At 56.8% G+C, this 26394-nt stretch overlaps 1 protein-coding gene across 1 annotated transcript in view; it reads right to left on the reverse strand.

Moving 5' to 3' along the window:
• The window catches only part of LOC131215730 (titin-like), a 130227-nt gene that overhangs the window by 33265 nt on the left and 70568 nt on the right, over nt 1-26394 (reverse strand). The window contains exons 29-33 of the mRNA XM_058210122.1: nt 13276-19475; nt 12887-13211; nt 12216-12290; nt 515-8161; nt 8-126 (exon numbers count right to left, since the gene is read on the reverse strand). Coding sequence (XP_058066105.1) covers nt 8-126; nt 515-8161; nt 12216-12290; nt 12887-13211; nt 13276-19475 — 14366 coding nt within the window. The remainder of the gene's footprint in view (nt 1-7; nt 127-514; nt 8162-12215; nt 12291-12886; nt 13212-13275; nt 19476-26394) is intronic.

Genomic DNA, 26394 nt, shown 5'->3' on the forward strand with positions numbered 1-26394 from the left:
TTCCAGCCTTCTTCTTGATGACGCGTTTCTTGATCACTTGCTTCTTTGCCCTGCCTTCTTCGGTGAGCTTTTCGATGATTCGTACCTCTTCTGGTAGTTCGATTGTTTCGATTGATGGTGTTGCGCCTAACATGGTAGTGTTTGTTCGTGTGTGGCTTGTGTGAGTGTTGTGAGCTGTTGAGTGTGTAGATTGTTCGCTTTCTGTTGTTTCTTCTTGGCTTAGTGTAGTGGCGGTGTTGATCTGTTTTCTACCCGCTGCCCGTGTACGTGTTTGTTTGTCTGTGTCATCTGTTGGAACAATGAAGAAGGTGTGTGTTTTATTGTGTGTGCATGTGTGAAGCATGTTCGAAGCATGTTGTTTATTTGGGTATGTTCCGTTTCCTGAATCCAATGAGTAACTTACATCATGATGGAATGTGTAAAGCAAAATCACAGACAGCAATGTACAATTCGGGAAGGGGAAGTTTTATGTCTGATGGGTGTAATGGGTGGATGCCCAGCGCCCAGTACTTACCCTTCTCGATCACAGGGTGGGACTCTTCCCCGTACGTGAGCAGTGTAGATTGAGTGACCCTTGCGAACCGCTGCTCGGGTTCTTGCGCAAGCTCGATCCGATCCACGTACTCGCCCAGAGTCGTTTCCGAAACATTGACCGTTTGGTTAGTGATAAACGAAACGGACGCCTGGCGTCCCGGCGCAACGAAATTTACAGCGACGTCGCTTAGCTCGCTACTCGCTACCTCTAGACATTCCGGTGCCCTCAAACCTTCTTCCACCAGCGCGGAAGCGAACTTACTTGGCTGAGCGGTCTCAGCGAATGGGCGCGCCGTGTCGGAGGGCAGCAGTTGGGACTGCACGGGGACGGTGATATCGGTAAACCTGACAGACGCAGACTGAGTCTCAGACGCAATGCTAAAGTCGGCCCGATCGAGCCCCTCACCCAACACCGTTTCGGTGGTGGTCGAAGCAATCAGCTTCGACACCGTACGCTGGGCCGTCTGCAGAGTCGCAGCGGCACCAGCTAACTGTTCTACCGAGTCTTGACCGAAAGTTTCCGTCGTAAACGCCGCAGGGAGCATCTCCAGTTGCGTCGGTTGAACGCTGACTGTCAGCCGATCCTCGTGCGGTGCTATCTCCGACGTGCCGTCCGAAACACTGACCTCCGTTTGGACCGGTAGCTGCAGCCCTTGGGGCACACCGAACGTGGGATATTTGGGCTCGAGAGGCGCAGCGTCCGCCAGCTTTCCGGCTCCCTCGTAGACGGTCGTCTCTTGGACCGTGGTCTGGAGCAGCTGCTCCGGAACGAAGCTAGCTTCGGCAGGTCTCGATGGTTCGAACTCTAGGGGTCCCGCTTTCAATTCGGTTTCCACTTGCTCCACGAGCAACGGTTGCATGAGTGGCTTGTCTCCGCTTTTCGCCGCATGTTCCCCGACTTCCGGGCTTCGACGATACTCGGAGACGCTCTCCAGTGTCACCGTTTCGATGACCGTCGTTTCGTCGACGGTATCACTCTTGACTAGGGCCTTCGTGATCGGGAACGGTGCAGCTAGTGGGGTACCGTCGGTTGCACTCTGCAGTACTTCGATTTGTTGGACCGTAAGCGACTTCATCACATCGTTCCGCTCCAGGAGCTTCGCCTTCTGGAACTGTTCCAGCTCCACACTGGTAACGCCTTCCGTTGCGCTCTGGCTGGTCACCACTTCCGATATTGTCACGCCGGAAACGGCATCCAAGCTGGTCGCAGCACGGTGTGTCTCGGGTGTCGCCGCCAGTAGGTCCTGCTGAGGGCCAACGTTTTCGTACACGAACGTTTCCGATACGGTGGCCGGCTCTGGGTGCTGTTCCTTGACTGCGTTCGCGGTCTGCGACGTGCTGGTCGCTGTCACTGGTAACACCTCGGCGTCCTGGGATACTTCGACCTGGGACACCAGCAGGCTACGCAGCGTTGTACCCGGCAGTGCCTGGGCCGATGTCTGGATGAAGTCTTTGGCCAGCTCGTCCACAGCGTCGCGTTCCCGCTGTCCCGTGATTACCTCCGTCACGCTGAGCTCATCGATCGGTAGCACGGTGGATGTGGCCAGTTTGGCCCCGGGGTGGCTATCGGCAGCGAGTGCCGTTAAACCCTCCAGAACGGTAGTTTCCGAGTGGACCGTTTCCTGAAGCCGATCGGTCCGTGATGCGGCCGTTACCGTGCGTAGCTCGAGTCCCAACTCCGTCAGATCGTCCGTAGTTTGCACTTCACGTACTTCAACCGATTTGTGGAGTATCCGTTCCGTCACTGAGCGCACTTCCTGCGTTGACAGTGCAGCCGGCGCAGCTTGCTCTGTTTCGCGCTCCTCCGTCACCACTTCGGTGATGGCGAGCTCTTGGGCCGGTTGCACGGCAACGCTCGCTAGCCGTTCGTCCGGTTTCACCGCCTGCTTCTCTGACAGCTGCTCGTAGACGAGCGTCTCTGAGACGGTGGTCTGCTCGAGTTCGGCCTCATTCACCGAGGCACGTCCCTGCTCGACCACCGGCACGGTGGCCATTTCCTCGTGCTGCTCTGCCGTCTGGACTTGTTCCACTGCGAGCGATTTCAGAATGTGCGCCGGCACTCGGGTAGCTGCGTGGCCGCTGGCAATCTGCTGGACGTCGAAACCTTCCGACTCTCGCTGCTCGCACGGTAGCACCTCGGTTACGATCAGTTCCTGCTGCGTGGGCTGCATCACCGGGGCGGCCATCTTGCTGTCGGGTGCCGACGGGAGCTCGCACCGATCCAGACCCTCGTATACCACGTGCTCTGAGATGGTCGCAGGGAGAGACGACCCGCCGTCGTCTTGGCGAACCGTGGCCGACGTAGACGTTGGGCGATCCGTTTCCAGACTGGGCGCCGTACTCGACGTGACTACCTCTTGTACGTTCACCGACTTCATCGGTTCCACCGGTACGGGCCGGGCTAGTTGCTGCTCGAGCAGGTCTGCGACACTGTAACCCTCGCGTTCCCGCTGCTCCGCGACTACCTCCGTAACCTGTAGTTCGGCCTGACTCGGGAGCACCTTCTCGGCGTGCCGTGTCTCCGGTCGGTTCGGTTGCTCCAGCGTGGTTTCCGACTCCATCACGACCGTCTCAGCCACGATGCGCTCCTCCCGAGGCTCGTCGGCCAACGGTCGGGCGTACGAGCTGGGTGCCGTCTCCAGGAACTCCTTGACGTCATCGATTGGGTGTGTTTCTTCGATCAGCACCGAACGGAGCGTATGCGAGGGCACTTCCTTCGCGACGTAGTTGCTCGCGATTTCACGCACATCGAATCCTTCCTGTTCCCGTTGCTCCGTGATCACCTCCGTTACCTGTAGCTCACTGCTGCTGAGCGGTTCCAGCTGGGACGTAGCTGAATGGTGCGATGGCGCTGGCTCAGCCCCGAGCGGTTCGAGTCCCTCGAGGATGAGCTGCTCGGAGGTCGCCGGTGCGTCCAGGTGCTCCGGCCGACGTACACTGGCCGTTGTGGGCTGACCGTCGCTCGGCACTACCTCCCCTAGTACGTCCGCTGGCTGCACCTCTTCCACCGTCACCGATGAGAGGGTGTGCGAGGGCAGTACCTTGGCCGAGTGCTCCCGGGCTACGTCTTGCACGGAGTAACCTTCTTTTTCACGCTGCTCCGTTACGATCTCCGTTACGGTGAGCTCCGTCACGATGGGGACGACCGCCGGCTGGGCCTGCTGTTGCGATGGATTGAACTCGTGCGTGTAGCCATCAAGGCTCTCCAGAACCAGGGCTTCCCGCACGACAGTCCCCTCCAGACGATCGTCCTGTACGGTGGCCGCACCAGTCGCCGGTTCCGTCGGTTGCTCGATCCGGGTGACACTCTCCCCCGTGAGGGTTTCCTGTACCGTCACCGACTTCCGTACGTGCTCCGTGATAGTCCGGGTGGCCGTATGATCTCGGGCGAGTTCCGCCACACTATAGCCTTCACGCTCGCGCTGCTCCGCCACGACCTCCGTCACGAGCAGCTCCACGTTCGGGACGTACGAGTGGTCAGCTCCGCGGATCGCGGGGATCTCATCCACCTGGAGGTGGCGCTCTCCTTCGTAGACGGTCGTCTCCAGGACGGTCGTCTCCTCGAACTGACCGCTACGTACCGTTGCAACCGAACCGCCAGATACTTCGGGTTGCGGCAACTGATCCACGCTATCCGCGACGGTCACCTCTTCGACCGTGACCGTCTTGAGACCGTGGCTGGCCGTCGCCGTCGCCGTGTGATCTTGCGCCTGTTCCACCACACCGGCTTCGTAGCCCTCGCGTTGCCCCGTCATAACCTCCGTCACGATGGCCGCTCCCAGGAGCGGCTCGAGTGCGGCTTCCGCCAATTTGGTCCGCAGTTCGGTCGGCTCACTGGCCGGCAGTTCGGGTGTATCCTCGAACGCGAACGTTTCCACCGTGGTGGTCTGTTCTCGTTCGCTCCCGACGGTAGCCGCGGCCGTTGTGCTTGCAGCGGGGACGTCGCTAAACTTGGAGGCGTTCTCACTGGCGATCGTTTCTTCGACCACGGCCGACTTGAGCGGTTCGGCCGGTGACTGCTTGGCAACGTAGCCCGAGGCCACCAACGGCTGGAGGCCTTCGTTTTCGCGCTGCTCCGCACACGTTTCGCTCACGATCAGCCCCGTCACGGGCAGGAGCGTTAGATCGGCCTGCTTCGCCTCGGGAGCTTCCGGACCGGGGCGTATCGGTCCCGTCGCTTCGTACGCGATCGTTTCCGATACGACACGCGTTTGCTCGAGCTGACCTACGCTGCTGGCCAGCAGTTGCTCCTGTGGTCGATCTTCCACGGCACAAGGGTGCACGGTATCGGCCGGTTGGACCTGTTCCACCGCGGCAGCACGGAGGGTGTGCGAGGGTACGGCCAGTGCCCGGGCATCCTTTAGCTGCTCCGCGACACCAGCCCGTTCGCTTCGCTCGCTGATGATGACTTCCGTCACGAGCAGCTCACTGCTCGTGGGTTCGGCCATCGTAGACTCGGCTTGCCGGTGCACCGTCAGCACGTCAGCCTGATGGTGGTCCACGGTGAGCTCCAGGGCCACCTGTTCGGTGACGATCTTCTCCTCCTGCCGGTCCCGTGGTACCACGGTCGCCAAGTGCGTCGACGAAGGCACTTCATCGATCCTTTCGACACGGTCAACCGCTTCGATCGTTTCCACCTGCACCGATCGTAGTGAGTGCGTTGGAACCGGTCGCAAACGGTAGTCCTTGGTCGTTGCCTCCTGCGAGACTCGGTCGGCAGTACGGTCGTCGGTGATTACCTCCGTGACGGTGAGCTCGTTGCGGGGTTCCAGCAGCGTTTCGGCTTGCTTCGTTTCCGTCCGGACGGCATCCAGATGGGCTGTGGCTTCCAACACTAACGGGGCGCCCGTCACGGAGCTCGTCTGCTCGAGTGGTTCCTGCTGGATGCTCGCTTCGGCCGGCTGTGTCTCGGGTGCGGTCGGTGTGTCGGTAGCACGGGCCGATAGCTGAACCTCTTCGATCAGCACGGACCGTAGTGGTTCCGCGGGGATCGCGATGGCTGTGGCGTCCCTCGCCGACACCGGTTGCTCCGTCCAGTGTTCACGCTGCTCCGGTACAACCTCCGTCACCGTCAGACTTTCGATCGGTTCGAGTTGCGTGAGGGCCAACTTGCCGGCAGGTGTTTCCGGTGCCGAGAGGTGCTCAGTGCGCTCCAGGACCATTGTCTCCGACACGACAGTTTCATCCAGTTCGGAGCCACGGACGTTCGCCCGGCTGGTCGGTTGCTGAGGTTGCCGGTCGAACTGCTCGCATCCATCGCTTGGGAGCGTCTGCTCGATCAGCACACTCTTGAGGGTGTGCGTTGGCGTTGGTCTCAGGTTGTAGTCCTTCGCTTCGCTCAGCCCTGTACCGTCGGTTACACGCTGACTTTCGATTACCTCCGTCACCACAAGCTCGGCTGTGGGTTCCGGCCACAGTGCCTCGGCCGTTCGCTGTTCGGCCGTTTCGGACTGAACGTGCGCCCGGACCGTCTCGTAGATCGTCGTCTCGGACACGATCTTCTCCTCCAGGTCACTCGTCAAGCGTAGCCCTGCTTGCTGCTGTGGAGCGCCCGCTTCCGGGAGATCTCCGGCCGACACGATGGCGATCGTTTCCTGGACCTGCAACGAGCGATGCGTGTCGTCGGATGCCGGCGTTGGCCGTATCGATTGGTTCGCCGGGGTTACCGCTGGCCGGAACGTCGATTCACTCTCCGCTACCGCCTGATGCTGGACCACCTCGAGTGGGGTCTGTACGGGGAGCTGTTGCTCCGCACGCACCGCCATCGGTTGCGATCGCTCTGGTGCCAGTTCGGACTCTTTCTCGTTCGCCACCGTCACGGCGACGGTGGTGTGTGACTGAACCGGCACCAGGCTGGGCAGGAGCTGCTCGACTCTTCCCTCGGACTCGGGTGAGAACCGCCCGGTAGTGTCGGCCGTTTCGACCTCCGTCACCGACAGGTTCTCGATCGGCTCCAGAAGCGTGGCCGCCGTAGCTAGGTTCGGCTGTCCACCATAGTACGGGGATTCCCGCTCCTGGACGAATGCTTCCGTCGCCTGGCTCGCGACACCACCGGGCAGGGCGGTGAGGGTTTGCTGGGCCACTCCGGGCCGAGCCGGTTCGAACGGAGCCAGCGTCGATTCGCGTTCACCGCTCACCACCTTCGAAACCGAAACGCTCGCCCGCTCCAGGAACTCCACGGTGGCGACACGGGTTTCGTACGCCGCCTGCGCTGGTAACTCCTCGGCTCGGGCACTCTCTTGGACCAGCTGCGTCGTGAGTTGACCTTCGAGGACGGCCACGGTTCCGGTGGCGTGTACCGAGCTAACCGGCGCCACTGGCGAAAGTTCCATTTCGGACTCTTCCGCGTGCTGTGACGTCACCGTGACGGACTCGCGGGTACGGGATAGCTGCACATCGGCCCACTGCTGCGGTGGCAAGCGCCCCGGCACATACGCATCCTCCTTCTCCGGAGCGTGCATCTCTTCCGTCGTGTAGGATCGCTGCTCGATGACACTCCGGCGGGCACTTTCGGTCGGGACGACCAGTTCGGGGTAGTAGCGAGCCGGGGCATCCTGCGCCACCGTTTCCTCGGTCTGGATGGACTCGGAAGGGAGTAGCTGGTAATGGGGCTGCACGGTGGCTGGCAGTCGGTGACCGGCACCCTCGAACGTGTCCTCCTTTTCGAAGGTGCGCTCCGTTAGCTCCGTTACCTGGAGCGACTCTTGGGATCGCACGTCCGGATGTGCCCAGCTCGGACTGGGTCGCTGTAGGGCCGCCAGTTCCGGTAGCTCCGGTAGTGACGGGAGCGTCTCCTCCACGATCGTCGCATCGTGCGTCAGTAGCTGTACCGTGGCGTTACCCAGGGCACTAGCGGGACCCTTCTCCAACGTGATTGCCTGTTCGTGCGCGGTCGACTCACTGACCACGAGTGGCTGGATCGGGGTGGTTGGGGCGGTCAGGGACGGGGCCAGCGCGATGGGCGCGGGAACCCGCACCGGACCGCACCCGTCCGTCGAGTGCTCCTGCGGGCGTACTTCGGAAACTTCGAGCGGCTCGTTCAGACCGTACAGCTGATAGTGCGGGCTGGTCGCCAGTTTGACGCTGTCGGCCAGCACCGCCTCAATCTCCCGCTCCGAGGAGACCGTCTCCTCGGCCACCAGGGCCCGGCTGCGGACCAGCGACACCGTGGCACTAGTGCCGGTGGCGGCCACTGGTCCACCCGGCACGAGATCCGACACCTGCGCCAGGACGGTCGGTTCGTTCGCATTGGCCGCTATCTCGAGAGGTAGCGCCAGGGACTCACGCATCGGTGAGGTCACAAAGTCGGCCACCAGCTCCTCCGGCACCTGCTCCTCGTTCGGCAGGAGGGGCCGCAGAGGTTGCAAGGGTGGCCGGGGGCGACGCCGCTGCTGGGTAATGAGCAGCCGCTCATCGATCGATTCTTCGCTGTCGACGATCTCCTCCGACTCCAACTGTCTCTGGTGCTGCTGCTGCTTCCGTTCGGATCGTAGCTTCTTGTGTTTTTTCTTCGTGACTGTAGTGGTGGTGGTGGTGGTGGTGGTGCTAGTGTCGATCGCAGTGTTCCTGTCGGTGGTGTGCTGTTGGACGATACGGTTCGCATCTCCTCCGCGGAGATCCGGTGTTTCTGTGGAGGGCGGAAGTTGACATGCGACACAGTCGGCGTTAAGGTCGTAATTAGGATCTCCGTCTGGATCTTGGACTGGATCTTTTCGAGTTTTGTTGTTGTCCGAAAAGGGGTATCAAGGGGATGATGATGAGTTTATGACAGTGTTGTTTAGAGGTGTGTTGGTAGGTTTGCGGTCAAGAAAGAGGTAAAGTCTACAGAGTAGAAGCCTACTGTGAAGTTTCGGAAAAGACTAATTTCAAAGGGTTCAAAACCATAGTTTCCAAATAATAGAGAGAGAGAGAGAGAGATAGAGAAACAGCAATATTCGTGCAGAGTGAGAGAGACAGAGAGAGAGAGAGAGAGTCCTACTAGAGAACTAATTCAAGACAGCGAGAGAAAGAGTCAGAACAGGCGACTATTATGATCATTCGCATCATTTCACATTCCCAGGCTTTAGGTGCCAAGGCCGGCGCAGAGGCCATTCATCTCTAGAGCTAGAGGGGCTAGGCGGCTTGTGTGGCGGTGCTGTCAACACAGAAAATGCAATCCCAATCCACAATGCGTAAACAAACGGCCAGTTGCGACGATCACGGCGAATGTCGACTTTAGTCGACATACAGAGTAGACAGAAAGAGAGGGACAGACAGAAAGAGAGAGAGAGCACGCGCGAAGGATTTTGACAACTTAGGCGTAAGTTCGCAGCATGCCAAGACACTAACAAGACGATGCACGAAGGGGCGGGGGCCATGGCTAATCTACCAAAGGAAGTCGGGCACGCTATCTACTAGACACTAGATCGAAGGCGGACGGAACAGATTTCGGTCGAACGGATGCAGGCGCAATCGGGTTTTAGATTTGAACACTTACCACCTTGTTGGAAGAGGGTTAAAAGAAACTCATCACCATACTCACCGCGCTCTCTATGACTCACCCCAAAACAGGAGCATGACCGGTATCGAGCCCCATTGAGGCCCCCTGATATGCAGGCAGATGAAGCGGAACTACAGAAGCTCAACACACTCAGCTCAGCGGCAGCGCTCTGAAACTCTAGCGATAAGCTGCTTAAGGTAAGAGAGAAAAGGCAAAAGGCAGAAAGGACCTCCCGAGAGGAGCTACATATTAGACGAGGAGTAACATATGTATTGCACTTTATTTCGGACCCTTCGGCTGGCGCAAACTAACTAGATCTTTCAAGCAAACGCACGCGCACACGCATACCTAGAGAGTTCTACACGCAAAGAGCAACAACGGGTCAGCGCAACGTGGCGCAATACTAGAGAGCTTCTAGCCTACGACGGGTGGCTCTGTCCTTGCGGGATGCTTCTCGGGGACAGACAAGGGTATAGTATATAGAGTATAGAGTAGGGCAGCAGGCTCGGGGCAGCGGCAAGCAGTTGGCGTACACACGCACACGCACACAGAAAGAGAGCAAGTATAGGAAGCACGTGCAGGGGAAGGCATTAGGATTGCAAACCTTTGATGTCCAGCTCCTTCATCGTTCGCACGGTGGTCTCTGTTGGCAGCAGGTTGCGGTTGGTGCAAAGCAAACGTGCGAGCAATGGAACGATAAAAGAATTGTCCCCGATTAGTAACTCAGACGTCAGACGTCACACTTAGAGACTCAGGACTCAGGACATTTACCGGTGGTGCGGACTTCGCTCGACGAGATAAGTCGCGACTCTTCGTGTTTCTAGAAAATGGGAAAAAACGGAAAGCGTCAGGGTCAGAAGCGTGTCAGCGAGACTGTTAGCGCGCCGTCGGTTCTAGTGTCGGGCCCTGTGTTAGCGCACCTCGAAAGCGGTCTCAGTTTTCCACTCCTGCACCACGAAGTCGTCCGGTGAGAAGTGGGCGATGATTTCCTCGACACTCGCGTGGTTCACCTCGATCATGCGCATGAACGCGCGGAACCCGGCCGTCGCCGCCAGTTGCGCCTCGTCCATAGCGTCCGTCTCGGCCAGGATCTCGGTGACGATGTTGGCGTAGCCCTCGCGTTCCAGCAGCAGTACCATGGCTGACTGCGACTCGGGCTGTTGCAGGGCCGGGAAGTGATTGGCCTGGTAGAACCCGGTGATCTCGCTCACCGTGACGCCGTGTTTCACCATGAACGCGATGGTGGCCAACTCACGGAGCGGTGCCTCACCCGGACCGAACTCACCGGCCCGCAGGTTCGTGAGGATTTCGTTCACCTCGAGCGACCGCTTCACGCTATCCACGTCCGACACGTCCAGCTTCTCCGTGATCACCATCCGTTCGATCTCCTGCACCGTCTCGGTTGTGACGATCTCCTCCACCAGCGTTTCCGTGTGCTCCTTGAACCGGACCGTGGCCCGGTCTTTGGACAGCTTCACGTCCTGCGTCAGCTCGGACGTGGTGCTCGTGGTGAGCGTGCTGGTCGACTCGGAGCTAAACTTGATCTTCTCCTGCAGCGACGCTTCCATCTCCTGCTGCACCAGCTCGTCGATCAGCAGCGATTCCTTCTGCTTGCGCTTCTCCTCTCGCTTCTTGCGCTTCTCCGCCTTCTCGCGGCGCACCTCTTCACTCTCCTCGACCACCAGCTCGATCTTGTCCGCCGCCTTGCCATTCCGGAGGCCTGCCCGGCTGCCGCGTCTCGGCGAGCGGGCCGCTTCCAGTTCCGCACGCTCGTCATCGTTCAGCGTCGGCACGATGCTCTCGATCAGCTTCGAGACCGACTCGCACGTGCCGGCCTCGTTCATGGCTTTGCACTTGTAGAACCCAAAGTCGGACACCTCCACGGGGTAGATTGTGAGCGTGGACTGGGTGTCGCTGGTGCGGATCTTGGTCCGCTCGTTCTGTATCACGATCTTACCGTTGCGGTACCACAGTATATCTACAAATGGAAGTCCGAAGTGATTAGCGGACCCGTAGCTGGCGTGGCTGACCCGTGTGCTAGTGTCTAACGTGTGTGCTCCTGTGTCCCGGTGATCGGTGGATGTGGTGTGGTGATGGTGGTCTTTTTTTGGTGGTCCCCCACAAGTCGGTCTGCCTACCTGGCTTCGGATTGCCCGCGTAGTGACACTCGAAGAATCCTTTCTCGCCCAGCATGGCACGTGAATCTTTGATCTCCACCGAGTACGACGGTACAGAGTACGAGGCTGCAATAAACGGGGGCGTTTGGGGGCGCGTGGCAAAGGAAACGTTTCGAGGGGATACTCTCATTAGTGCCAGAAAGCCATCGGAAGCGCTCGCAGCGGCGCACTCGTGCACTAGCTTCTACGTCTACGAACTACGTGTACTCTGTTGTGGGTTCGCTCTTACTTACCTGCCTAGTGTATGCCTGTTTAGTAGTGGAGTAGTGGATCGTGATCGTGCGAAACGACAGATATGGATGACATGGGCGCGCAGGGTGAGGCAAACAACGATGTGCAACAATGAACATAAGATACAAATACAAACTACAAAAACACACATACACGGCAAGATGATTGATCACAGATTGGGCACAACTCGAAAGCACACTAAACACACTAACAGAGGCCGCGTTCAGCAGCGAGTCGGTGGACTTCCGTCGCGGCAGGATGCTTCCAGCTGGAGGAACTCGTCCAACTCTTCGGTACTACTTTCTACGTGGCAAGAAAATGGCATGCTACGATTAAAGCGCATCAAACACGGCCACTCAATAAGTCCACACCACAGACAGAACCGGGGTTAGATCAACGCAGAAATGGGTTAAAGTGAAAGATGCATTTGAAATCATGAAGAACGAGAGTGAAGTGATAGTGGTAGTGAACGGAACGGGGTCCTCGGATACGAGCATTGCAGACCCCATTGTCGTATTCTTACATCGCAGAAGTGAACCACAGCTCATATACAGCTTTGGCAGTCGACATGCGTCTAGTATGTCGACAGGTCGATCTACAATCCTCGTACCCGTGGACCATTAGTCTAGTGACGATGGCTTCGGGCCAGCCAATGGACGGGCTGACCCTTCAGCCGTTTCGATAAATGAACGTCGGTGACGCAAAGAGACGCTGAACAATTTGTATTGACCAAAGAGACGGAGTAGTGTGGTGAGATCGTGACGTAGGGGACCGCCATCGTGGCGATGGTTTACCTTTCAGCGCTTCCTTCATCTCCTCCATGTGCTGGACCCATTCCGGTTTGCGATACGCTTTGGTGCCGACAATTTCTGAAATCGATCAAAATTCGGAACTCATATTAGTGTCACCGTCGGCCACAACTTGTTCTTTGTTTGATTCTTTGTTTTAAGTATATGCATGTGGTAGTACTTCAGTGAAGAATTCGGTTGCGTTTGGCGGTGCTGAGAGTTTGGTGGCGTAGATTGAGAAGATTGGGTTTGTTTTTCCATTTTGTTGCGTGGTGAGTATAGAGAGGTATGTGAGTAGGTGGTGGGCTCTGAGTGTGTTTTCGGTATTATATTTACAGGAAGGTTTTTCCGGTCGGGAATCGGTAAGGAATAATAACGGGAACAGTGGGAATAAGACATTGCAGAGAAAGATATTGTCAAAGAGAAAGAAAGAGAAAGAGAGAGATAGGCATTATCGGTAGTGGCTGGAAAGAAGACAAAAAATCATTCAAAATCAAACAAAACCGACCGATCGGCGGTTCGGTATTAGCAGGAAAAAAAGAAGAAGCGATTCCTAGGAGAAAGAGAAAGAATGTCTACAAAACCAAAACCCCCGAGAGAAGAAGCCAGATTAGTACAGAAGCGCTTAAAAGAGAGTACAACGTCACAGGCGTCACAGGACGTCCGACGGGGTATACCTTCCACAACAAGTGCGGTGGTCGTCTGGGCAACGCCTAGTGCGTTGTGCGCCTCGAACGTAATCTCGCCCGAGTCGTCCGGGTAGATGTCGGGGATGATCAGGATCGAGGTTCCGTCGGCCAGGTTCTCGATCTGGAACTCGTCCGACGGGATAATCTCTTCGCCCGCCTTCAGCCAGCGGATCTGTGGTTTCGGGTGCGCCACGACCTTCACCTCCAGCTTGGTCAGTTCGCGTTCCTGCGAGTGGACCACGGTCGGCAGCTGCTTCACGATCTCCGGTGCGTATTCGAGCGGTTCCGCGTACTCTTCCAGTGTTGAAATAGACTGAGAAGGCGAGACAGCGCTCAGTGGAGTGGACTCTAGTGGGGAAGCCCTACCGGTAGCCTACCTTATCGGTCAACAGGTCCTCCTCGGAGCTGCGGAACTGCTCCGAATCTGGCACGTACTCGAACGGCTCCACGCTGACGGTGGCACGGCAGATCGCTTCACCGATCCGGTTCTCCGCCACGCACGTATACTCACCCGTGTCCTCCGGGAACACCTCGCTGACGGTGAGCACACAGCGACCGGCCGAGTCCTGCTGCACCTGTTTGTCCTTCGTCTCGCGGATCTGGCGGCCGTCGTGGTACCAGTGGACGCGCGGGAGCGGCATCGCCACGACCCGGCACTCGAGCGTCAGCCGCTCGCCGTCCATAACACGCGTCGGTTTGATTGTTTCCAAAAACCGCGGTGATATGTATTCGGTAACCTCCTCGGTTTCGAGGGTGTCCAGTGTCTGGACGGTCGCAGTGGACGTTACCGAACCTGCCACGTTCTCCGCCCGGCACGTGTACGCGCCGCGGTCCGTGCGGGCGAACGATTCGATGATCAGAATCGACCGGTTGTCGGTCGTGACGATGCGCCGCTCGTTGCTGGAGGTGATTGCGGTGCCCTCGCGGAACCACTGGAACGTCGAGGTCGGGTAACTGTCAACCGACGCCTCCAGGATGCACACCTCCGCCTCGGCTATCAACCTCGGCGCCAGTGGTTCCACGAAGCGTGGTGCTTTCGCTTCGTCCGCGTCGCTCGAGTCGGAGATGGCCACCGAGGCGGAAGATCTAGCCTCGCCGGCCTCGTTCGTGACCCGGATCTCGTACTTGCCGCCACGCTGCCGCGTAACGCTCCGGATCTCCAGCCTACTCCGGAACTCCTCCGTCACGATCGTGATCTCTTCCTCTTCGCTCACCTCCTTGCTGTTGCGGAACCAGCTAACGGTGGGTCGCGGAACTCCGGTGTACCGACACTCAAACACCAGCGTACTTCCGGTCCGGACGACTTGCGCCTCGAGCGGTTGCACGATCTGGGGAGCCACCGTCTGTGGCCGGACCGGAGTCGGCTCCCGTCGCTCGATCGCCTGAATGAAGACGTTCGCTTTGCCGACGGCACGACCAAATCGGTTCTCCGCCACGACCGTGTACACCGTGGGTACGTTTTGCTGTGGTTCCGCCACCGTCAAGCGGACGTGACCGGTGCGCTCCTCGTAGAGCGTCTGGATGAGCGTTTCTTCCTCGGTGATCTCGAGCTCGTCACGCAACCAGCGCACCGTGGGCGTTGGAACACCGGCCACCTGGCACGTAACCGTGGCCACCGTCCTGGCGTCATCGAGCGAAATCTTCAGCGGCACCACGAAGCGTGGTGCTTCGCCGGTTTCCGGGCGCTCCTGGACCACGATATTCGCCCGGCTCGTCGCCACTCCGGCCACGTTCCGTGCCTCGCAGGTGTAGATCCCCACGTGGTACGGTTGCACGGTGGCGATCTCGAGCGTGGCCACGTCCTCGACCACACCCATCACGTACTCCGAGTTGGCGAACAGGACCGTGTCGTTGAAGAACCAGCGCACCGTCGGGAACGGGACTCCCTCGAGCCGGGCACGTAGCAGGACCGGCTGCTCGGGCTCACAGACCAGCGGCTGGAGCTTCTCGATGAAGTTCGGTGGCCGGACGTCGGGTTGGACCACCGTTACCGAGCGTTGCTCCTCGATCCGTGTCTCGGCCAGCTGCAACCGTTGGGTCTTCTCCGTTAGCTGGCGATCCTCGCGAACCTCCTCTTCGGCCACCTTGTCCGTAACTTCCTGGACCCGCTTCTGGGTGATGATCTCCAACTCCGGGAGCGGTTGACCTTGGTCGTCGATAAACACCCGGCGGTGTCTCTCACGCTTCACGATATTGGACTGCACCCGGACCTCCAGCTCCTTGCGGAACTCCGATTGTACTTCCTCTTCCGGAACCGGCTGCATGGTGGCCACCGGTTCCAAAGGTTTCGTGTCCGGGCGGGATAGCGTAATGCTGGATCTAGACTCGACCGGCAGCGCCTCTTCCTCGTCCTCTTCCAGCTCCTCCTCCGGTTCCATGGCGAACGTGCTGAGTTCTTCCCGGAACACGACGTGTTTTTTGTTGCGTGACTTGCGCTTTTTGGCCACCTCGCGCGGTGTCTGTTCCGGAATCAGATCGAGCACCTCCTCGGGCACGATGTCCATCACGGTTTCTGCTACTCGCGCTTCCGGTTCCTCGGGTGCCGGTTCCAGGGTAGTGAGCGATTCTTCACCGACATCGACGAGGGCTTGCTGGGCGGGGACCGGTTTCAGTATGACCTCCTCGTGGACCGTCTCCTCGGGTGCTGCTCGCTTCGGGACGGGCTTGAGCGTTACTTCCTCACGCACCGGAGGCTCCTCGGGCTTGGGCAACTCCTTTCTGCCCCGCCGGTACGGTCGCGGTTCCGGTTCTTCCGGTTCCGGGTGCTTCAAGCTGGGTTCCGTAACCGCAACCGGTTCCGGTGCTTCCTCTTTGGTGGTCTTTGGAATCGGTTTCAAGGTCACCTCCTCCTTGGGCGTATCCTCGAGCGGTCTTCGCTTACCCTTGGGCCACTCCTTTGGCTCTTCCTCCGGGACCGGGGGCTTTTCTTTCTTCGTCCGACGCCACGGGGTCGTGGGTTCCATCGGTTCCGGGGCTGGTTCCTGTTGTTGCTGGGGCCGTGGAATCGGTTTCAGCGTTACCTCTTCCTTCGGCTCCTCGGTCGGTGGGCGACGCTTACCCGTTGGCCACTGCTTCTGCTCCGGCTCCGGCTCGGTCGGTTTCGGTTTAGGCGTTCGTCTCCATGCAGGCTGTGCGGTCACTTCTTCTGGTACCTGGACGGGCACTTCTACGGTCGGTTCGACCTTCTCCAGTTGGACCTCGTCCGGTTCCGGGATCTCCGGGTAGACCGGTTTCTCCAGAGTCTCCAGTTCTTCCTTGCGTTTCGGTTTCTTCACCTTCTTGGACGGGAGTTCCTTCACGACCGCCGTCTCGACGATGTCCTGTGGTAGGACTTCTTCCTGCGCTTGCTGCGGGACCGGTTTGAGTGACACTTCTTCGAGTGTTTCCTGTGGCAGTTCCTTCGCTCGCTTCGGAGTCGGCTTCAGGGTGACCGTTTCCATGACCTCCGGCTCGGGTGCGGGGATTTCGCGCTTTGGCACTCCCTTGCGTCCCCGACGCCACGGTGGCAGATGGGACTCGTCGTCCTCGGCGGGCACCTCGGGCGGTTGGTCCAGCTTCGCCTCTGGAGCAATCGATAGAGGCCGTTCCTTTGGAAGTTCTTCCTCCTTCGTTGGTCTAGGGATTGGCTTGAGCATAACTTCCTCCTTCGGTTCCTCCGGCAGCGGGTGCCTCTTGCCGGTTGGCCACTTCTTCAACTCTTCCTCCGGCTCGTCGCGTTTCGGTTTTTGCTCCCTAATCCAGCGATCTTTCGCGGGTTCCTCAGGCGTTACCTCGGGCAATGGTTCAACCGCTGGTGCGGGTTCCGGCCCGGGGACCTCTTCTTCCACATCCGGTCGTGGCTCAAACTCTACCCTCTCCAGTACCTCCAGTGGTTGCTTTGGCTTCAGTTTCTTCACCTTCTGCGGTACCGGGGCCGGAACCGGTTCAACCGGTTCCACTGACTCCGGGGTCGGTTCCACCGGTGTCTTCTTCGCCACCGGCTTCAGTGTCACCTCTTCGAGGCCTTCCTTCGGAATCTCTTTCCGCTCGCGGCGGGTCGCTTTCAGCTCCACCTTTTCTACCGCTTCCGGTTCCGCTGGCTTCGGAAGTTCCCTCTTCGCCGTAGGTTTCTTTCCCCGACGCCACGGCGGAAGACTTGCCGACTTGTCCTCCTCGGGTTCTGGTGGTTCGGGCTTCTCGAGTGATAGTTCCGTTTCCGGTTTGTCAGGCAACTCCGGAACAGGTCGTGGCTTGATCGCTGGTTCTTGCGCAGCTTTCGGTTCGTCCTCTTTCGAGGGTTTCGGAATCGGTTTCAGTAGAACCTCCTCGCGAGGTTGCTCCGGCAATGGATGCCGTTTACCCGTTGGCCACCGTTTCTCTTCGGGCACTTCCGGTTCCGGTTTGGGTTTTTGTTGCCGACGCCAGCTCGTTTTCTCCTGCTCGCTATCCGGCTCTACCGGTTTCTCTTCGGCAGGCATCCGTTCCAATTCCTCTCGCTCTGCATCCGGTACCTCCGTGGGGCTGAACTCAAGCGGCTCCATCGTTTCCAGTTCTGTCGGCAAAGGCTTTTCTTTCTTCTTCTTTACCACCTTCACCGGTTTGACTTCCGCTTCCTCAGGTTCCGCTACCGGGACCTCTTCAGTGACGGGTTTCTTCGGCACGGGTTTCAGGGTGACCTCCTCGATCGACTCCTTCGGTAGTTCCTTCTTCTGGCGTGGTGTACGCTTAAGGGCGATCTGCTCGACGTGCTCCGGTTCAGCCGGGGCCGGCAATTCACGCTTTGGAACCGGTTTCTTACCTCTTCGCCATGGCGGTAAGGATGACTCCGGTTCCTTCTCCTCCTCCGGCACTGGGGCCTCTGTATCTTCGATGGGTGCTTGTGGAACGCGACCAACAAAAGCATCCTGGGCCGGTACCGGAGTCTCCTCAACGCTGGGCCTCGGAATTGGCTTCAGCGTGATGTCTTCCTTTGCCTCTTCGGGCAGTGGCCTCCGTTTGCCCGTGGGCCACTGTTTCTCCTCCTGAGCCGGCTCCTCTGGCTTCGGCTTTTTCGTACGTCTCCACGAGGGCTGCTCGGGTGCAGCGGCCTCCTTCGGCGGTTCGTCCGGTCGTTTCTCGGTCACGACCTCGGGTTCATGGGCCACCGGCGGTTTCTCCGCCGGTTCCAAGCTTTCCTTCTCCAACAACTCCAACTCCTGACTCGGCGTCAGTTCGGTGATCTTTTTCGGTTTCGTTCGTTGCTCCGGTGCCTCTTCGGCGTCGCCGGGTCTGGCTTCCTCTTGCGGTTGTGGCTTCTTGGGCACTGGCTTCAGTGATACCTCCTCGATCGTCTCCCGGACCAGTTCCTTCTTTTGCCGCGGTGTCGGCTTCAGCGCCACCTGCGGGATCTGCTCCGGTTCCGGTGGCTTCGGTAGCTCCCGCTTCGGACCTGGCTTCCGTCCGCGCATCCACGGCGGCACCGACGGCGGTTGCTCCTCGACCGGTTTCTCCTCCGCCGTCGGTTCTTTCGGCTCCTTGGGTCCTCTTCGCCAAGCGACCGGTTTCTCGGTGGGAGTCGTTTCTGTCTCCTGTTCGCTCTGCTCCACCACCAGCCGGGAGCTATCCTCCTGCTCCGTGAACTGTCCCCGTTCGGGTTTGGGGCCTCTACGCCACGGAACTCCTTTTTCCACTTCCACTTCTTTCGCTTCTTGCTCCTCCGACCGATCCACACTGAGCAGGGTCGTGTCTTCGATCTGAGCGAACGGTTGACGCTCCAGCTCCGGCTCTACCGGAGCCTTACCACGACGCCAGGCCACACCGGCCTTCTGGTCGTGCTCGAGTGTGACTTCCTCCCGGTCCACCGTTAGCCGACTACTTTCGTCCGTCTCCACAAACTCCTGTTTCTCCTTTCGGGGGCCTCCACGACGCCACGGCACTCCTTTCGCCTGCGAATCCCGCCGAATAAGCTCGTCCACCTGCTGGGTGATCTCCAGGATGGAAATGTCCTCATCGTGGCGCAGCTTCTGCACCCCATAGTCGACCCGATCCTCCGCTGTCCGCTCGCTGATGATGGCCTCGACCATCTCCTCCATGTGCTGTTCGCTAATTTCCTCCCGTTGCCGCTGCTGCTTGACCATCTTCAGGTCAACCTTCTCCAGCTGCTCCCGCTTGATCTGGGGCTTCTGAATTTGCGTCGGCTTCAGCTGGACGCTCGCCAGCTTCTCCTTCTCGATCGTCTTCCGCTCGGTGGAGGTCTTCTTCAGCTTAACCACCTCCGAGGTCCACGGTTTGACCTCTTCCCGCCGGTCGATCGATAGTGACCGATCGCGTGACGTACGCCGCCCATCCTGCGAAGGCCGTCGCCACGGAGCGACACCAGGCTGCCGACCCTGCGATGAGCTGCGTGATCGTCGCCACGGCAGACTCTCGTCACCCTGCGGTACAAACTCGCTGTCCACTTCCTGGCTCGTGCTGCTATCGTACGACGCATCACTCTGCTCCTGCTGCTGCTGCTGCTGCTGAGCAGTCGGCGGTTGCGCTCCGACATGTGGCACCGACTTGGGGAACGCCGGGACGCCATCGGCCGTCAGCAACGGCTGACGCAGCTGCTTCCGGCGCTCTGGAGGTGGAAATGTGTCAACCGAAACGAAACGTAGCGTTTAGCAATCAAAATCGACCGAAGGAATGGGAGAGGTTGTGGTGAATTTTCTGGGGCTGGATGTGAATCATGTTTTGGGGCAGCGTGATCCATGCAGCCAACGTCAACACCACACACGCAGCGGAATTTTAAGCGTAAACACATGTGGCCCAAGGCGCTGCGTGCAGGTGTGTACCCCCTCGAAAGGTGTGAAAAGGATGGTGGTGGTTATTTTTAGCGGCAGGAATGCGTCTGGATTAGCTCATCGCAGCGGTAGAACCCCGGTGAAAATGGTAGAACCTGATGATGCGATATGAATGAGTCACTCGGCAGCTCGGTAGATGGTGAAACCATCATCAAGTAGGCCATCCCAATGGGGTAATGAAGCAGGCAGTAATTATGGTCAGCAGTTAACAGGTAAATGGCCACCGTTGCGCCGAGCGCTCGAGCTGCCCAAGTCTTAATTTAACCCAATTAGCTACAGTCCACAGTCATCATGCCGTTATAATTAACGCTCCGTTGATCCTTGGTAGCGTGCCGTGCACGGAACGGGACCTTTTAAATTTGGAGACACAAAGTCAACACAAGTTAAAGCGATGACAACAATACGAGTGCGGCATGTGACGATTCGTCACGGCATAAAAACGGCATGATGATGACAGTGAAAACGGATTATGTGGACACAGATATTTATTGACAGATGGGGAAAACAAAAGGGGGGTTGAGTCACGCTGACGGGATGCTTCATAGTTTATGCGCGAAAACAGGCGGCGTGACTAATGTGCACCGCCTGCTGCTCTTGTTTGCTTCGTTGCTTCGTCCTTCACCTTTCATTCGAGAAGGACACCCTTTTCGGCAGGTTTCCGTTGCGCCCTTCGCGAAGGTCTTGCGGAAAAGGAAGATGGGCCGGTTTTGTTATTGACACTTCTATGAGTACTAGACGATCACGAGTAACGTCTTTGGGTTCTATTTTTGATGAGTTACAAAAATTAGTGTTCACTAGTGTTTTAGTAGGTCACACATAGGTCATTGCAAATTGAATTCAATCGAATCGCGAGTTACGGATCATTGAAAAGGAATAGAACAGAAAAAATGGCTCGATCCTTGGAATCCTCTCGACATTTCATATCAAGCATCGAAACTTTGCCTAACTTTGCGGTCATGGTTTGACCGATCTTATCGTGTTAAAGTCGCCCAATCGCAGTCCCCTTTGGCCGGCGCCCTAGTCGAAACAATGAATGAACCTTCCATTCATGTCGTTGACTCCCATCTGGCACGTCGGGTCGTCGGCCGGTCGGTCTTTTTTAAGGAAGATTAAATAAATCAACACCCGACTGCCGGTCCGACCGTCCGCCGACTATCGCCAAATTCTTCCCTTCACTCGCCCGAGGGCGCTAATCTTGTAAATTTCCCACACGACATTTATCACTTCGGTGCGCCAGGTCACCCCAGTACCCAGTACTTCCGGGGCCGGTTTGTGCCGGCGGATTGCATCGAAAATAAGTCTGCAGTCGCCTGTGCTGGTTCGTGCACCAAAAAGCTGGCGACGAGTGCGTGTCTCTGTTATCGTGCAAGGGATTTAAGTGAAAAAAAAACTAAAAGCTGTCAGTCTCTACACAGAAAATGGGGTCATAAATCCGCCTCAGACAGAGAGCGGATGGCTCGTACCCGAGGAAGTGTCACGCTGGGCGATCGGTCAGCGTGCGCTTCCCCGAAAGTGTGCGCCGGGCGTGCGCACGGTTAATTTTAGACCCCAGCTCGGCACACGGACAGACGGACTCCCGGCCTCACAGCCGGAGTCCGTGAGCGGCGTGATCCTTATTAATTATTTTCGGCAGCCATTAGTTCCTAAAATATCTCTCCCGGAGCGAGTCGAGATCAGTGCGCTGCGTAGAGTGCGCAAGAGAGTGGCTCTCTCTGCGCATAGAGCGAGACAGCAGCAGGCGGCCAGGCGAGGTCGCTCTCTTTTCGCCGACCGACACCCTTTCAGTCGGTGAGCTGCGCGAGTCGAGTGAGGTGAGCTGTGATGGTGCCCGTGTGGAGGCCTCCGGATGCTGCGCCTGGGGGCGGCATTAATCTTTCACGCCTGCAAGTGCGCGGAAGGCGCCAAAGTTTCACCTAAAACTTAACTTCCTAATGCACTGTTATTTAATATTTGTGAGCCCGTCCCCGTGTGTGTGCGTGTGTGTGTGTGTGTGAAGTGGGGCGCGAACAAATCGAATGTTTGTCAACAGCCACCCCTATAGCCCTCCGAGCGTACCTGTGTGCTGCCGTTCCGTTGAGGTGTTACGATTAAGCCGCGATTAGAAGGAGCCCCCAACGGAGACCCCCGTCGGTTCGGTTCCGAGTACCCTCACCTGGCTTGTGTCGGTTACTATGTGTGGGAGGGGGTTGGGGGGGGGTCACATATTAAATGTCGAGAGCACGAAGGAAGCGTGTGGATGAAGCGGCGGGATGTAGTTCGGGAATTAAGTGAGTTCGCAGTGAGTGGTCAGTTTTGTTTCGTTTTTTTTTGTAGTATTATGTATTATTGGTTCAATACACTGATTCGCTTACTTACAAAGGACACATACAATATAAAAAAACGCACATACACATAGTGAGTTCAACACAGGAACACAGGAAAACACAGAAAAAAGCTGAACCATATCCGTTCGTGGGTTATCGGTAATTATCTCGGCGAACGGTACCCGCGCGTGTATGTGTCTGTGTTTTACATCAGGTTTCTTTAAGTTAATAAATAAATCTTACTTGCTAAGGGGAATAACACACACAAGCGCGGGTGCCCGTGTGGAAAGCTTCAAAAATGATTTTCCTAGCTACTCGGCCATCACATTTTGTTCCGACGCCGCGGGGCCAGTGTTTCGCTTCGCTTTGAGCGTTCAAGTCGGCAGAAGAGTTAAATATTTTTCATTTATTCGTTTTTCCCCCCCCGGTGATTGTCAGCAGACTCCTGCCGATCGGTGTAGAGCGGACAAGGACAGATCGGACAGCACCGCAGCAAAACAACAAAACACCAACTTGGTTAGATGGAAGCGCGTAACAAAAATGAAGCAAAAGGGCATTAAAAATGCAGCAGCAGCAACGGGCAACAAAATTGCAAATAGCAGCAACAGCAACAGGCAGCAACAGACAGCAGCAGCAACAACAAGATAAGTATTATTTTGTTCAAGAGGGCAGCCCGCGCGCGCACTGGTAATCGGCGCTAATTTATAGCCTCACAACAGAACCCGCCACAAAAAACCCGCCGACTGTCGGTTTGACTTTCCGTTCCGTCCGGGGTCACTTTTCGCGGTTTACGCAAATTTTGCGCAAACCCAAAGCCGGGACGGCGTCGGTTAAATTACAACATAACGGGACAACGGACACTTGAGCCGCCGAACCGTCGCCTATGAAGTGGCGTATTTTTAGAGCTTCTACTTTTCGACAAATATTCGACAAAAGTCGGCAAACAAATCGTTAATTACAGGCGCCCGCCACGTCTTGAAGTTGTGCGCACAACTGTCCTGCCCCGCAGGGCACGCTGTGGTGCAACCAACAGCTGTGGCGGGACGAGAGGCTATTAGCTATTAGCGCCGGGTGCGCGGGCTTCAGGGGTTGATTTGATTTGCGTACCCTCTTACTAACGCGCTTCCGGTTTCGTTTTTGAACAGGACACACGTGATGGCGACCGGGTGGCAACGGAACGCGAGACGGGCCCTACGCGCACGATGGACTCATTAAAACTAGGTCCTGTCTTGTCTATCTCTAAGTCTCTATCGCCCACCGGATCCCTATCAGTGTGGAAGTGCATACGTTTCAAACATTAATTCCTGATGACGCAAGCGAGAGGTTCGATCGCAGACACCGGAGTAGAAACCGGACCGCACAACACGAGAAACAACGCCGCCGATGCACAGGTGAGAGCCGGGTCGGTAACAATGTCCAAACAGGACGCTGGTGAGTCACCGGGTGACCTGGCTCTTTCTCGCTCGAGAACGTTCTAGAAAGTCGAATCCATCGCTAATGGAAGCAATGTCCTGCCGACCTGTGGCCGTCCAAATCCATTATTTTCTACGGTCTACTATCGTTTCCTTCCCGTGTTCTCATATTTCCCGCACACTGCCGGCATCGACCCTCTCGTGCATTACGTCGTGGCCCCTACAACGGTCTCTTCTTTGCGGTCCTAGCCCCTCGACGGGAAACAAATCTATTTTAGTAAAGAAATCTTTATTGCTAATTATTCAGCTCACGAGAATCACTTAGACACGAGACGCCGCGGAACGGTTGAGAGATAGAGAGGCAGGCTACACATGGTTCTTCCTGTTCCTACCGTTCGCCAACAACTCTGTTGATCTAATTGTTCAATCCAGGCCCTGGTGTTGTCCGTCCTTTCTCCCTAAACTCTCCCTTTCGTTTTGCTGTGAACTTTTGCGATTCTTGCTGTATGTCAATGTTTGCTACGATGTGATGCGTTTTCGCGCGTAGTTTCTGTACCGGTTCTGTACTTTCGTGTCTGTCCACCACTGTAGTAGGCATAATCGGTCGCGGGTTCCGGAGGAAGTTACTTTTGGTCTACCACAATAAAGAGATTAATCGATTCGAAACGCTCCCGGGGTCTAGGTCTTCCGAATGGTCCGAATCCGAAATGGAGTCGAAAGAAAATTAATAGATTGCCAGTTTTGGTTTCGCTTCATACGTAAACAACCACACCGCCGAAGCGCGTTAATTGATTGCTTGCAAATGGTGCGCCGCTGTTGCACAAAGGTCGGGCTCCCCCCCAAAGGGGGCTCAAAAAAACACACGAAGGTCAGCCATCATCATCGTTGCCATGATTCATTTGCACGGTAGCGGCAGGAGACAGCCGTGCCCACCCGCCGCGGGGTGTCTGGATTTCCCGGAAAAGATAAATCGATCCAGCGTGGCGCGCGATGTGTGCGCCCGGGAAAATGTCCGTGATCGTGTGCAAAACAACACCAGAACCAGGCAACACGGACGGGAAAACCGTACTCCGAAAACACTGTCCGGAAAACACCATTTCAATTTCAACCACCGAAAAACGATCGCGCCGAGTGTGTTGGGGGTCCAAAAATAGATCGCCCAACTCACCCGCCGGTCCGTGTGTAAAAAGCCCGGTTACCTTCTGGCACATCAAAACTCATCACCACCCAACACACGGCGGTAGACCAGCACCTTTGGCTGCTCACCTCACACGGCAGGCGATCTCGAGCGTGGCGTGCGCTCTGCTGGCGTCATCTGGCGCGTTTCACTCGCGGTTGACTCACGTGTGGAGTATTCCAAATTCTTTGCACACGGCACGGCACGGCCCAACGTGTCTACTACGATCGCGCTGCAACCTGTCAAATGCACCGGCGTGTGTGCATGGCCTCCTGCCTAGACACGGGCAGGCAAAAAGAAGAAACGGCAAACGTCAAACAGCCAACGCGCTTGCTATTAATTTGCGACCGGATCACACCTTACAGTGGCCACAGTGGACAACGGGTCCTACACGAACGAAGATTGATGAGCCGCCGACTTCTGGTTTTCGATTCCGATGTCTCGTGTGTATGTATGTGTGTATTAGTGGGGAGGATTATTAATCTAGACGAGCCATTTTGTGTTCCGCACATCGAGTGCACGCATCGTCGCGCGTGCAGTTTGATGTTTGAAAATTTCAACCATTTTGTTTGACATGCCAATCTCACAACGGATGGTGTACTTGGTGGGATCGTACACTGTGGGGAGGGACTACTGCTGCTACTGCTACGTTGGAAAAGGCGTAATCGGGCCGGACCGGACCGGAAGAAGGGGTTCTATACTTATGATGGGCGCTCTGACCTTTTTTTTGTGTTCCCCGCGGATTGCGCGGGGCTTGATCGAAAAAATGATCGAAAACTCGCTCGCTCGCTCTCTTTCTAGCAACGTGTCTTTCTACGTGTCATTCGATCTATCTTCATTGCTAAAAATAGCGAAGACACCAACAAATAGGGGAAGGCCTCTTCGGGGAGAGACTTTTCGGGTTGGCCTCGTTCGAGTCGGGACCTTTGGGTATCGTTGAGTTTGTGGGTGCGCGTGTGTACTGTACTGATCGCACTGACAATGGTGGCGGCGGCGGCGACTCCCAGCTAGAAGTGGCCCATCAACCTTCGTTCGGTTCTCCGGTGTGTCTTGTAACCTCACTTAACTTGTTCACTCTTTCTGTGGCGCTGCGCTTCGTTGCTGGATTTCTTTTGCTTTTTTGCTTTGTTTTATTGCATTAATAACATATGGCGCGGTGGCTCCTGGCTCAAGGCTCTATCTTTATCAATCTAAAACTCAATAAGCTCTCGCGGTTGTAAAGTAGTAAAAGTTCTTCGTTAAAAAATCAGCAAAGCTATACGTATAAATACGAAATGTAATGTATAAAAAGAAGCAAAACTCTCTCTCTCGGGCGCGCTTTTACTAACCGGTGGCCCAATTGGACCCCTGAACCGGGGGGCTTGAACATTGTAGCCAAAAAAGCCTTGGCGCTCTCCTTCTGATATCTGAAAAACGTATGCACTTACACGCTATCTTCGCTCGCTAAATGTCGGCCCTGTGCCGTCCGAATCCGCAAAAAAATAAACATCATCAACAAAGGGTATTTCAAGGGATTATAACAAACATGGACACTGAAGTTAAGATACGCACAGGTAAAAATAACAAAAATCGTGGGACCCACAGCCTGGCTACTGTTACTGCCTGGGTGCTACTATTATTGCTACTATTATTGTTGCTGTTGCTGCTGCTGCTACCGCTGCAAGACTTAAAGCTTTCTCCTCCCGTTACCAAGTTGTCCTCTGTGTTCGATCGCGTCCGATCACGCTCGGGGCAAACTATTCGACTGTTTTGCAACGAGAAACGACTGGCCCGGAAATGTGCCCTCCTCCGAGGGGAGGACGTC

Source organism: Anopheles bellator, chromosome 1, assembly GCF_943735745.2.
Source record: "Anopheles bellator chromosome 1, idAnoBellAS_SP24_06.2, whole genome shotgun sequence".
Taxonomy (NCBI): domain Eukaryota; kingdom Metazoa; phylum Arthropoda; class Insecta; order Diptera; family Culicidae; genus Anopheles; species Anopheles bellator.